The sequence below is a fragment of the Phyllobates terribilis genome, unplaced genomic scaffold, assembly GCF_046119375.1.
Source record: "Phyllobates terribilis strain yellow unplaced genomic scaffold, ASM4611937v1 Scaffold_11__3_contigs__length_659146591, whole genome shotgun sequence".
Lineage (NCBI taxonomy): Eukaryota > Metazoa > Chordata > Amphibia > Anura > Dendrobatidae > Phyllobates > Phyllobates terribilis.
In genome coordinates this window covers 343,487,896-343,501,356 of record NW_027362771.1, presented here as the reverse complement: position 1 = coordinate 343,501,356, position 13,461 = coordinate 343,487,896, and the positions used below count along the sequence as shown (strand labels likewise).

General features: G+C 41.6%; 1 protein-coding gene across 2 annotated transcripts in view; it reads left to right on the top strand.

The window, feature by feature from the left end:
* CLK3 (CDC like kinase 3) overlaps nt 1-13,461 on the top strand; it is a 47,758-nt gene that overhangs the window by 22,839 nt on the left and 11,458 nt on the right. For both annotated transcript variants that reach the window (XM_073652822.1, XM_073652821.1), the window contains exons 8-12: nt 2,389-2,555; nt 9,606-9,700; nt 12,212-12,341; nt 12,872-12,954; nt 13,349-13,428. In XM_073652822.1, coding sequence (XP_073508923.1) covers nt 2,389-2,555; nt 9,606-9,700; nt 12,212-12,341; nt 12,872-12,954; nt 13,349-13,428 — 555 coding nt within the window. The remainder of the gene's footprint in view (nt 1-2,388; nt 2,556-9,605; nt 9,701-12,211; nt 12,342-12,871; nt 12,955-13,348; nt 13,429-13,461) is intronic.

Genomic DNA, 13,461 nt, shown 5'->3' with positions numbered 1-13,461 from the left:
GGCAGACAGGTTTGGTAAACGTTCCAGGGCCTGAACCAGGGACTGACACCTTGGTTAGGTCAGATACTGATTGAGAAATAGCAACATCCTGCTTCGGAGGAGAGGGTGTGCTCTCATCCTGGGCAGCTCCTGTGATGCTAGCATAGTGGAAGGACTGCAAAATAAGCAGAAGGCCGAGGTCTGGCCTGTGGGCCACCTCTTTTTGAAGAGGCCACAGGCATAGTGAATGATAGTGGAGGAGGGGCAGGATTGAGGCTACCTGGGTCTGGGCATATGTAGGGGGTCTGAAGAATACTGCTGAGGAGGGCTAAGCCTGTGAGGAAAGTAAATATACAGCCTTGACAGAGCCTACCCGGTCCTGATATATTAAAAACAAAACAAACAAACAAAAAAAAAACGCGCTGATACATTGGAATAGGTCCAGAGGTGCGGGCTGAGTCTGGGGCTGCAGTAGGGCTGTGACTAGCTGAGCCGAAGATGTGTAGGGGAAGCGGTGGGCGGGCCCAGGCAGCGTTCTGCTGAAGAAATACATCCCCGTATATGAGCCGAGTGGTGCAATAGGCTTATAGTAGGCGCGTGCTAAGCCTCGCATGCTGATTTGTAGGACCACTGGGGGGCGTCGCTTGGCAAGAGGAAAAAAAAAAAAAAGGCCAGAAAGCGCGCACGAGTCTCGTGCGCATTGATGGGTTGGGAGACGCTGGAGGGGGCGTGATTCAGCCACAGGGAGAGACAGTAGCTGTGGTTGGTGGAGACAAAGCGCGTGAACAGGGAGCCGCGTGCTGATTGGCTGGCGTAATGGGGAAGTGGCGTACCTATACGAGAAGGCTCCAGGCAAAGCTGGGGATTAGGTATGGTCATGGAGCCTCTGATGTGCCGCATCGAAGGGGTTGGATGTGGACTCCGCTGATTGCGCCCCCACTGCCTAGAAAAGGGACTGTGGAGAAGGAGGGTCTGTACCTTGATTTTGTGAGCCCCGGCTCCTCCTTCTCATGTATGAGGATGTCATCAAGAGCCCTCGGGGAGAGGGGGGGGGTCGCTGAAATGAAATGGCATACTCTTTCCCGCACCCCCATGGTCCCAGGCAGTGCAGAAGACTGTCGACCCCTAAAAGGGGGGGGAAGATCACGAACAGTGACCACAGCCTTCCTCCCGGCCCACTCCGAGGAGAGGGGTGGGGAACAGGCAAGGACCGGCCACCGGTAATCACCATGAGGTCACGGGATAAGGTTCTGCCTAACAGACCAAGAGTGGATGATGTGGGTGACCTCACAATGTTTTCTCAGTCGCTCGTGTGCGGTAAAAACAGTGTGAGAAATTACACCCTGTTACCCTGAAGAAAGATCTGAAAGAGAAAGGGGAAAAGATTAATAAAAAACACAGTGACCTGAAAAGGAAAAGACAGATCCAGGTCTGCATCCTACTGACACTAAGCTTAAACTGGTGAGCTTTGTGCCAGTCGGTGGGTGTACACCATGGTAACCTGTGTCCCCCCAATGAAGCGATTAAAGAAACAGCTATTTAACCTATGATTTCAAGTCATTATTTTTCTCCAAAAAAACATAGGGATGGAGGCTAAGGCAACTTAAGTGTATTAAAATGAAGACTTCTAAACCTTTTCCAGGCCTACTTGTGTTTCTCACTGACTGACATAAATGTATATTTATTGGGATGCATGTACCCCCATCTCTATTCTGTCCCTGCCTAGATGCAGTAGCTATCTTAAAATCTTTGACTTTTCTTTTGTATTTCCACAAAATATATGCAGTGGGATGCAGTTGCCATTTATACATTCTGCATTAGTAACAGTTAAAAATGCTGTCATCATGTTTTACATCTTAGTCCCGACCCCCATCCCACCCATATTTATTACTGCTGATTTTCTGTGCCTCCAGTTTCATTAGAGTGATTGTCATTTTAATTTTTCACCTCCCCTATTCAGTCTGTCCATAAAAATCTGACCGCACTCAATGTCATCCGAGTCCGGTCTAATGTTTTCCACGGACGCATAGACTTGAGTGCAATCCGATATTTTTTTTTTTTTTTTCTTTCAACCCCTCAGTCCGAGGAAAAAATAGGACATGTGCTTGAATAACATGGAGCGTGTGCTATACGTCAAAATGACAGATGGCTCTCGTCCAAGTTAAATGGTCATCTGCACGTGCTCCTTTTTTTTTTCTCTCCACATTTATGTACTTGTTGAATCCTTGACCGTGGATCAGCAAACCCAGTAAAGTAGTTGACTGCTTACACTAGTATCCTTTAGCATCCCTAAAATCTCATTGGATTTTTTTGGGCTTTCATGTGACCAGTTAGTGGTTATTTTCTGTTAACTTAATCAAACCTGTTATGACTTGCCATGGCTGTTTTAACGTGTTTTTCTGTCCCTAGCTTGTGTGTAATGATGTGGGATTCATTTGACTACCATGGACATGCATGCATTGCTTTTGAGCTGCTTGGGAAAAGCACTTTTGATTTCCAGAAGGAGAACAATTATCTACCATTTCCACTGCAGCAGATTCGGCACATGGCCTTCCAGCTCTTTCACGCAATAAAGTGTAAGTTGGCTACACTTTTATGATGATATTCATATTGACTTAATTGTAACGATTTCTGATTTTACCAGTTTTTAACTATTAGTACATAACTAAATTGGCTATATCTGTAAACTAAGTATAAACATGTTTGGAAAAAGTAATAAACTAAAAATAAGAAAACGAAACTTCTTGCTCCTTCAAAATGCTAGCTCGGTAATCACAAGGGTTTCTTGCAGTGCCAACTACATACAACTATTGCTATAGTTCCTCCAAACCCTTAAGCAATTGAGGTGAAATAGAGGTGTTTTAATGGTCCTCTGTTCACACCAACTTTCTTTTTTGAGGACTGCCTACACAAATGAGATCCTGTACACTGCTTGGCCCAATCTTGTTTACATTCACAATAAGGAGACTGTGCAATGTTTTCTACTCTGATCTTCCATATTCTCTGTCATATAGTATTTATACTTATTAGTGGTCAAAAATCCATTGTGTGGAATTGATCTACACATGGTGGTGGGCTGCCAGCACCTAGTTTATGCCTAAAGCTCCAAGGCACCATCCAAAGACGAGCAGCTGTCACTGGATCAAAGCTAAGAGCCCAAGTAGTTTGGTGATGACATCGCTTTCAGCTGACAAGCACTGCGATGTGCTGCTGATCATTGGAAAGTATATCACAGCGCTTGTCAGCTGAAGGGATGGCACTTCAAAGCTTCAGCAGGATCCAAACAGAGGAGTGAAGCCTGATCTGAGCTCGGTAATGCATTGTTCAAGACTGTCGCTGCAGATGCTTTGAACTTCCGTCCCTTCAGCTGAGAAACCCTGTGATATGCTTTCTAATTTTCAGTAGCACATGACAGCTATTGTCATCTGAATGCACAGCACTCCATAGCATCGGCATGATCAGTGCAGAGGAGAGTGAAGTCTGATCTGAGTATGCGTGGTAAGACTGCTGTCACTCGCCAAGGTAGCTCGACCCCACCAATGACGTGCACTACTCAGTTCGTCCGATTCCGGTTCCCGGATCTGAAATAGCAGAGCTAGAATCGCAACATAGATGAACTTACAAAAGCTGGGCAGGTAATAGACGTATATTAGAAAATTGATGGCTTGGAAGAGTTGGGACATATGAAAGGGGGTGAAATTAGTAGTGAGAAACGTCTGACTTGCTCTTACAAACACATTCCCTTTAACTTTAATATATGTCATCAGAAAATTTCTTCTTGTTTAACCCTTGATTTCACCTTCCTGACCAGGCTAAATTTTACAATTCTGACCTGTCACTTTGAGGTAATAACTCTGGAACGCTTCACGGTATCCCAGTGATTCTGAGGTTGTGTTTTTTTGTGACATATTGTACTATATGGTGGTGAATTTAGGTCGATATTTATTGCGTTTTGCTTGTGAAAATATCGGAATTTTGGTGAAAATTTGACAATTTTCAAACTTAATTTTTATGCCCATAAACAAGATAGTTATCACACAAAATAGTTAAAAAATAACATTTACCACATGTGTACTTTTACATCCGCATCATTTTTTTAAAAACTTTTTTTTTTGTTAGGAAGTTAGAAGGGTTAAATGTATCCAGTCTCATTTTTCCATCAAAATTTCAGGTGCCTATGTGACAAAGTACCCAAAAGTAACCCCATTTTAAAAACTGCACCCCTCAAAGTGCTCAAAACCACGTCCAAGAAGTTTATTTACCTTTCAAGTGCTTCACAAGAATTAAAGCAATGTGGAAGAGAAAAAATGAAAATTTTACTTTTATCCCATAAATTTAACATTTTCACAAGGGTAACTAGAGAAAATGGACCATATAATTTCTCCTGCTTATGCTGATACCCCATATGTGGAGGAAAACTACTGTTTGGGCACACGGCAAGGCTTGGAAGAGAAGTAGCACTATTTGACTCTTGGAGTGCAAAATTGGCTAGAATCGATAGAAGATGCCATATTGTGGTTGCAGAGCCCCTGATGTGCCTAAACAGTGGAAGCCCCCCACAAATGACCCCAATTAGGAAACTGACATAACCTGAAGGAATTTTATTTAGAGGTGTGTGGTAAGCACCTTTAAACCTACAGGTGCTTCACAGAATTTTATAACGTTGAACCGTAAAAATGAAAAAAAAAATAAATGCATTTTTCTCACAAAAAATGTTGCTTTAGCCCCAAATTTTTCATTTTCACAAAGGTAACAGATTAAAATGGACCATACAATTTGCTGTGCAATTTCTCCGGAGTACACCGATACACCATATGTGACGTAAAACTACTGTTTGGACACGTGGCAGGGCTCGGAAGGGAAGGAGCACCAATTGAATTCTGGAGCACAATTTGGGCTGGAATGGATGGTGGATGCCATGTCACATTTGAAGAGCCAGTGACATGCCAAAATAATGGAAACCCCCACAAGTGACCCCATTTTAGAAACTACACCTCTTGAGGAATTCATCTAGTGGTGTAGTGAGCATTTTCAACCCTCAAGCGATTCTCAGAATTTTATAACATTGGGCCGAGTCGATGGAAAATTACCATTTTTTTTCCATTAAAATTTTGATTTGGCCCCAAGTTTTTAATTTTCAAAGAAATTGAATGGTACAATTTGTTACGCAATTTCTCTTGAGTGCACCAGTACCACATATGTCATCAAAAACTACTTTTGAGACCTTGCAAAGCTCAAAAGGGAAGAAGTGCCATATTGGAGTTCAGCTATTGCTGGAATGCTTTGAGGGTGCCATGTCACATTGGCATAGCCCCTGATGTGCCAGAACAGCGAAACCCCATATAACTGACCCCATTTTACAAACTACCCCCCCCCCCACCCCCTCAAAATAATTCATATTCATCTAGGGGTGCAGTGAATTTATTGTGACACCACATGTGCCTCACTGAATTTTATACCAGTGGGCGGTGAGGAAAGAATAATTAAGTTTTTACCACTAAAATGTTGTTTTGGCCCCAAATTTTTAATTTATATAAGGCCTGTACTATAGCAATACCCCATATGTGTCTGTACAATACTGCTTAGCCACACGGCGAGACTCTTGAGGGACGGAGTGCTATTTTCCTCCTGAAACGCAGATTTTCCTAGCATAGTTTGCGGACTCAATATTCAGAGTCCCTAAGTACTAGAAGAGCACAAGAGACCCCATTTTGGAAATTCTACCCCTTTGGGAATTTATCTACATGTGTAGTGGTGATTTGACTCCATGGGTGTTTTCCAGAAACAAGCAGCAGTGAATGTTGCAAATCTGACAATGTAGTGCTCGTACATTTTAGTGCTCAGTACGTTATATTCCGCTTGTGCTTCTGGAGACGTGCACCCGTAAATTAGGCGGGCTCTCATCGCTGCGGAAATGACAAACGTGAACGCTAAATGTGGTTTAGGCTCACTGGGGCCCAGGAGGGATGGGGCATTTGGATTTGGAAGCACAGAATTCGCTGAATTTCTTTTGGGGGGGGGTGCCATTTCACTTTTCCAGAGCCTTTGTACTAGTAACATGGAAGCCCCCTATATTTCCGTTAACATATGACGGACCACTTGCTTTTTTGGGTTGTGTTGACGTTTTTGTTGGGAATATTTTACATAACATTTTGGATCACGTTTATCCGGCGCTCTACACTGAGCACTTACATTGAGGTTTCCATCTAGATCTCCGAATGATGTGATTCAGATGAAACTCCCTTGACGGATCCAGTCACTATAATGAGGCAGCAGAGTTACTTTGGACTCTGTCTGGCCTCTGTTCAATGGTGTCCTTCTTTTCAGAGGTGCACAAAACTGTGGCCGAGGGCACTTATGCATGCTTAAAAAAAGAGACACCACCAGATCATAGGCCAGACGGCGTCCACAGTGTCTTCATCTGCCTCATTATAGGGAATCTTCCGCCTGGGGTTCTGTCTGAATCACATATTTCAGAAATTTAAACGGAAACCTCGGTGTAAGCGCAGAGTGCAGGATAAATGTGCATCTTACAGCGATCTTTGGGAGTCAGAATGAACAAATCAAAAGCAGCTCAAGAATTTGTTGTATTTAGTTTTTACACTGTTCCTTGTGCTGTATAAGTGATTAGGCAACTTTATTCTCCGGGTCTGTGCGATTACAGAGATACCACATTTAAATCTTGTTTTTCCGCTTTTGCACAATAAAAACTATTTTGAAGGATGTAATTTTTCTATATTTGTGATGGCTTGAGTCATGTGAGGGCTTGTTTTTTGCAGGACGAGCATTTTTTTTTTTTTTTTTTTTTTTTTTTTTAAATCCCTTTTTCTATTCAGATTTTGGGGTGCAAAATAGGGAAAAAAAAATTTTTTATAAGATGGGGGTCGTCTTATAGTCCGAATAAGTATCTTACCTGGGGGGCGGTGGATCGGGGGTCACAGGGAGGCATGCCCCCTCAGGAAGCCGGCTGCAGAAGCAGTGAGATATTGCTGGGCTGGTGTCGGCAGTCAGGCAGAACAGCATGCATCGCTTTTCCGGCGGCCGCGGCCATCTTCCTGAAGCCCTGATCTACAGGGATATTGCCGTCTGCACATGCGCCATCTCAGGCGGCCGTTTCCCTGTAGATCCCGGCTTCAGGAAAATGGCCGCAGTCGCCAGAAAAGCAATGCATGCCGCTCTGCCTGATCACCTGACACAGGCCTTGCAGCATTTCAACGCTTCTGCCGCTTCCGGGTTCCTGAGGGAAGGACCCTGCAATCCCACTCCACCACCACTGTAACTCCCTGGTAAACTTTGGTGCGTGCATCTTATGGTCCGAACGTTTTCCTCCCAAATTTGGGGGAAAAAAGTGCATCTTACAGTCTGTAAAAAATGCGTACCCAAAAAAGACGCTAAATATGATACAATTTCTCATGTGGAAAACTAAGCCTAATACAGCCATGTCAAAAAAATAAAAGTATTTTCTATGCTGCAAAAAATAAAAAAAAGTCATTAAGGCCTAGTCACTGAGGGGTTAACGTTCATGGTGTTTCTAAAGGGAGCAGTGGGGTGTCACATGAACTGTGTATGTATAGTAGTGTGCAGAAGTTTTAGGCCGATGTGGAAAAAATGCTGCAACATATAAATGCTTTGAAAAAATAGGTGTTAGAAAAAAACTTCTTAATTATTTAACAAAATGCAGTGTGAATGAACAAGAGGATTCTAAATCAAATCAGTATTTGGTGTGACCACCATTTACCTTGAAAACAACATCAATTCTTCAAGGTACACTTGACAGTTTTTTCTAGGAATTTGGCAGGGAGGTTGTTGCAAACATATTGGAGAACTAACCTCTGATCTGTGGATGTACGCTTACGCAAATTTTCTGTGTCTTCATGTAATCCCAGAGAGTCTTGAAGATGTTGAGATCAGGCTTTGTGGGGCGTGATGTAGCTGGCAAAAGAGAATATAGAAACAGTAATAAACCACTTCTATTTTGTCCCCAAGGTCCCTGTCTGCATCTAACAACTGGCGACCGGACATGCTCCTGCTAGATTGCAGGAGCTTTAACCCCCACACACACCGAAATTTTCAGTGGCACATGGTTAAATCCCAGGACTTGGTGGCATAAATTTACAGCACTTAGGTCGTCTTTAACCAGATAATGACTATCCCCTCCCGGAACAGTTCATGAAATAGAGATCAAAATATAAACTATGTAAGGCCATGGCCCCACTATCAGTATTTGGTCAGTATTTTTTCTCAGGAGTGGGAGCCAAAACCATGAGTGGGTGATAATAGAAACAAGTCACCAATTCTGCATTTATCCACCCACTCATGGTTTTGGCTTCCACTCCTGAGAAAAAATACTGACCAAATATATATTATTATTTTTTCAACTTTTTTTATTTTTGCTTGCTTCCATGGGAGACTAGAAGCAGCAATTACCTGATCGGCTCTGCTACATACAGGCGATGAGCAGATCGCCTGTATGTAGCAGATTTGCTCATAGCAATCTGGACATGACACCCACAGGGGTCTACTGGAGACCCCGAGTTGTCATGCCAACCCATCAGTGACCCGCAATCATGTGACATGGTCACCGATGGGCGAGATAAGTGACATGCTTCTGGCACAGCGCTGTTAAATGCTGCTGTCAGATTGACAGCGGCATTTAACTAGTTAACAGTTGCGGGTGGCTCGTGATTCCACCTGCAGCTGTTGCGGGCACATGTCAGCTGTATAAATCAACTGACATGTGCCCGATTCAGTGCGGGCTGAGCGAAGTGCGTACTATTATGTACCACGTCATAAAGGGGCTGTCTAGGCATTCTGACTAGACATGTTTTGGCCTCTCTCAATTTACTTGTATTGAGCTTGGCTGTGCATTTCTAGTGGGAATGTGGCCCAAAGTATGTAACTCGCATACTTGCAGTTACATGACCACTCTGTTTCAATGCCAGCACCGGAGAATCCTCACATCATGTGATGTGAGCGCTGTGAGGATTCACAAGTCTGCAGTCATACAGAATGACTACATACTTCCGTGTAAAACCTAGACCTCTTATGACATGGATGATAAAAATTCTGTATGAAGTTCAGGCTTCTGACTGGAGGCGAGGTATATCATCGCCTGATTTGCAGTTCTCTGATTCACTGCCCATTGGGATGTCGTGGTACATTTACTATGTTTGTGACTTTCTTTTTGGTGAGTATGAAAAAGTGGGTGAATCAATACTCCCTTTATATTTTATGGACAAACGAGTTAATAAAACCACAAAATAGGCCAAATCCTGCCACATTTCCACTTTTCATTCTGATGCTGCATATAGTTAGCTCCCCTTTTTAGTTGGTATCTCTTGTAAAAGAGAGAACCAGATATTTTTTGCTCACTAGTAAAAATTGTAAAACCTGCATCTTTTCATACAGTGCGAAATCATCTGATTTTGTAATTACGTGTATTTGAAAATATTCTCCTCCTTTATCTCCTATGATTCTTTATTCCCTTTCTCTTCTTAGGTGTTGTTTGTATAGTTCAATATCAAATGGTGCTAACAAATTATTTTAAGTTTACCCCAAAATGCAAATTCATAGCTAACTTACATTGTGACTTTGGGCACTTAGTTTTACATCTCTTAATTTTTCAGTCCTGCACGAGAACAAACTGACACATACAGATTTAAAGCCTGAGAATATTCTCTTTGTGAATTCTGATTTTACCTCTTCCTACAATGAAGCAAAGGTGAGTTGAAATTATTTCCTGCAGGGCCTAAAGCTGGTCATACAGATTAGATCAGGGTCAGCAGAGCCGGTCTATTTCTGTGGGATTGATCACTGTAGTGTATAGGAGTTTTTGTGCCATGTGGGGTGTAGGGGGCTAGCATTACCTTTTGCCACTCTGTTAGGCCGTGTGTCCAGTACATGTGGTGACCGTTTCCACACGTACCGGAGACACTGACACACGAAGACCCATTCAAATCTATGGGTCTGTGCACATGTCAATGTGTTTACACGGACTGTGTGTCCGTGTGCTCCACACACAGACATGTCCGTTTTTGGACGACCGCACTGATCACATGGACCCATTCAAGTCAATGGGTCTGTGTAAACATGTACTGCACACGGATGCCATCCGTGTGACACGTACCGGTGCTTGGGAATCAGTGTACAGTTAGCGATGTTCCCTGAACGCTGTCCTCATCATGGTTCCCTGCCGGCGCTTCAATCAGCACCAGCAGGGACAATGATGAGAGTAGTAGTGTTCTGCTCCCGCAGTGTCCACCTGTGAAGATGAGGAGAAAATAAAAAATCCATATACTCGCCTGTCCGAAGTGTCCCCGCTGTAATCCATGCAATTGCTCAGCAGAGGAGCCGGGAAGAATGAGCCGCTGCAGCGAGCTGTGTTCAGTGAGTGACAGAACACCGCTCACTGCAGCGGCTCATTCTCCTGTGCTGATCGGTCGCATTGTTTACAGCTTGGGACACTTGGGACAGGTGAGTATAAGGATTTTTTTTTATTGTATTCTTATTTTTACAGTGGGGACACTGTAGGAGCAGACAGTACTACTCTCATCATTGTCCCTGCTGGTGCTGATCGCAGCGCCGGCAGGGAACCATAATGAGTGCAGCGTTCAGCACCTGGCGCTTGGGAACAGTGCTAACTGTTGCGCTGATTCCTAAGCGCCAGTACGTGTGATCTTGATGCGGCACACTGTTCCACACATGGACACGAGATACGGATATCTCCGGTACCGGAAATGTACGGACATGTGAAACCAGCCTTAGCCTTTCCACAGACAACACTGTATCCCTCATTTTGCTTTGAACTCTGCCAATACTGAGGTAGTGGATATCATACTAACAATTTATAACAGCTTGATAACAGTTCATCAGGATGCTGAGGTAGTTTCTGCACCTAGACATACTATTACATCACGGTCATTACATGGGCTCATGTGCCCCATGCACTGAGTGGGAGAGCAAATCGGTGATTGACTGACAGTCAGGTATTGGAGCTAAATCGGATTCCAACTGTTTCTTTTAGATGCTTGTGGTTTTCACCCCTGCCCAAACATGAATGTGGGTTTCTGTTGATTATCCCGGCAGGCATGAGCCCCTAGGCCTGCAATGGCTATATGCTAATCAGGCCTAAAGAGGTTGAATGTCAGTTTTACACTAATATGCAATGTTGATTTGGTATTCTAAAGCGCTTAAGAATGATCACATTGAATTTTCCTGGTCGGGTTTAAAAAAATAAAATAAAAATGAAGCAGCCTGTATCTGGTTATAACAGCATTTATCAAACAAGATCCAATCACTGCTGTTAACCCTTTAAATAGCAAGTACTGACCACAGGGGGAAAAAAAATAGCGAAACTCTTTAACATTTCCATTTTTTTGGTCGCCACATCAACAAAAAATGCTGTTTTAAGTGTTCAAAACGTTCTCTAATGGTGCTATTTTGAGGTGCCCTGGACGCAAAAACAAGCCCTATTGATGGAAAAAGAATAAGTCTCAAAAAATGGAGATTCACACAATTTTTATTTTCGATTTACAAAGTTCAACATTTTTTAAGCCTCTCAAATAAAATAACTATACACATTTTGTATTTCTGTCGTTGATTGTATTAACATGGAGGATAATGTTGCCAGGTCATCTTTACCATACAACGTCATAAAAACAAAGCCCCAAAAAATTGCTTGCTTATTTTTTTTACAATTTCACCTCACTTGAAATTTTTTGTTGCCATTTTTTCCATCCCCAATATGATAAAGTAAATGGTGTCATTCAAAATATTTACTATTCCCACAAAAAAACAATCCCTCATATATAGCTGTCTATGTAAAAATAAAAAAATGTATGGCCACGAAAAATTGCCTGGCCATTAAGGGGTTAAAAAAAAAAAGTTTGACAGTCATAATACATTTAGTCCTTTAAGGACCACGGAATTTTTTGTTTTTTTCTTCGCCTGTTTCAAGAGCCACAACTATTTTTTTTTTTTTCGTTTAACGTATGAATTAAATGATTTTTGATCAGACTTTTTTTGACATGACAATAGAAAATATTAAAATTTTTGTAATTTATATAGTTTAAACAGTATTTTAATATATGTATATAGCAAATTTAAAAAATGTATGCATCAACTGTGTGAAGTAGTTGTGTAAACCTAGCCTAATTCAAATGAAATATTGTGTATGAAAAAAAAAAACACACACTGGAAGACAGATATCAAATCATTTTTCCTCTTATAACAGAACTGTGAAGAAAAATGTGTAACAAATTCCAGCATCCGGGTTGTAGATTTTGGCAGTGCTACTTTTGACCATGAATATCATAGCACGATTGTTGCCACACGCCATTATCGCCCTCCAGAGGTTATTTTGGGTAAGGTTTTATCATTTTATTTTTTTTTATTATTATTTTTTTCTTTTATGTTGATCTAGAACTGAAGGATTCAGAACAATAGTAAATGCCATAATTGTCTAGATTTCTTGTTTGCTCACTACTCTGCAATGGATTTCTATAGCATCGGCTCCTGACCTAGTTTAAATGGATTTTGATATAAGGTAACCTGTACGAGTAGTAGATTTACTAATAAAATTGTATTTATCAGTAGCCATCTTGTTTTCTGTTGCATATGCCCCATTTTTGCTGGTGTCTATCATGTTAGATCTGTGCATCGTTTAGAAAGTATTGTTGTTATCCAAAAATTATCCAAATAACTCTCACCCTGTAATTTCCTGCAGTGAACTCTTCTTGTCCATTAGGTAATTGATGAATACTAAATAGAATTTAGATGTTTTTTAACTATATTCTGTGTTTTAGTCAATCTTATGTCACCCTAATTGTCCATGGTATATTCAATTGGCATGTAATAGGGTAGCGCTTTCTAAGTTGCTTTTCTTTTACTTCAGAGCTAGGCTGGGCTCAACCCTGTGATGTGTGGAGCCTGGGGTGCATCTTGTTTGAGTTTTACACTGGATCTACGCTCTTCCAGGTAATTTATCTGTCTGGTGTCATTAGAAAACCTAATACAATTACAGATCCTATATGAGCAATCATATCTTTACATAATCACATATCAATCTCTGTAATTTTCATATAATATACATGGACATGCTGCATGTCTGTTGTAGTGTGATGAAACAGATTTCCGAGAGCATAACTTAATTGGGTCAGTACTTCAAAAGTGCATATTAAATGTGTTTTGAAGTGGTGACTCTATAGTTGTAACATTCCACATCCTGCACATGAATAAAGCTGCTCTAGATGATCCAATTTGTAAAAATGTGTGTATGTATTCACGTATATGTGCACACTTTTACAAATTGTATGTCTCTATCTAAATACATGCATATAATATCTTGAATCATCATTGTTTCTTTGAATAGACACATGATAATCGAGAACACTTGGTTATGATGGAGAAAGTCCTTGGACTATTACCTCGTCGCATGGTGTACAAAACAAAGTAAGTAGAAAGTAAACTTAAATAATGTACAGT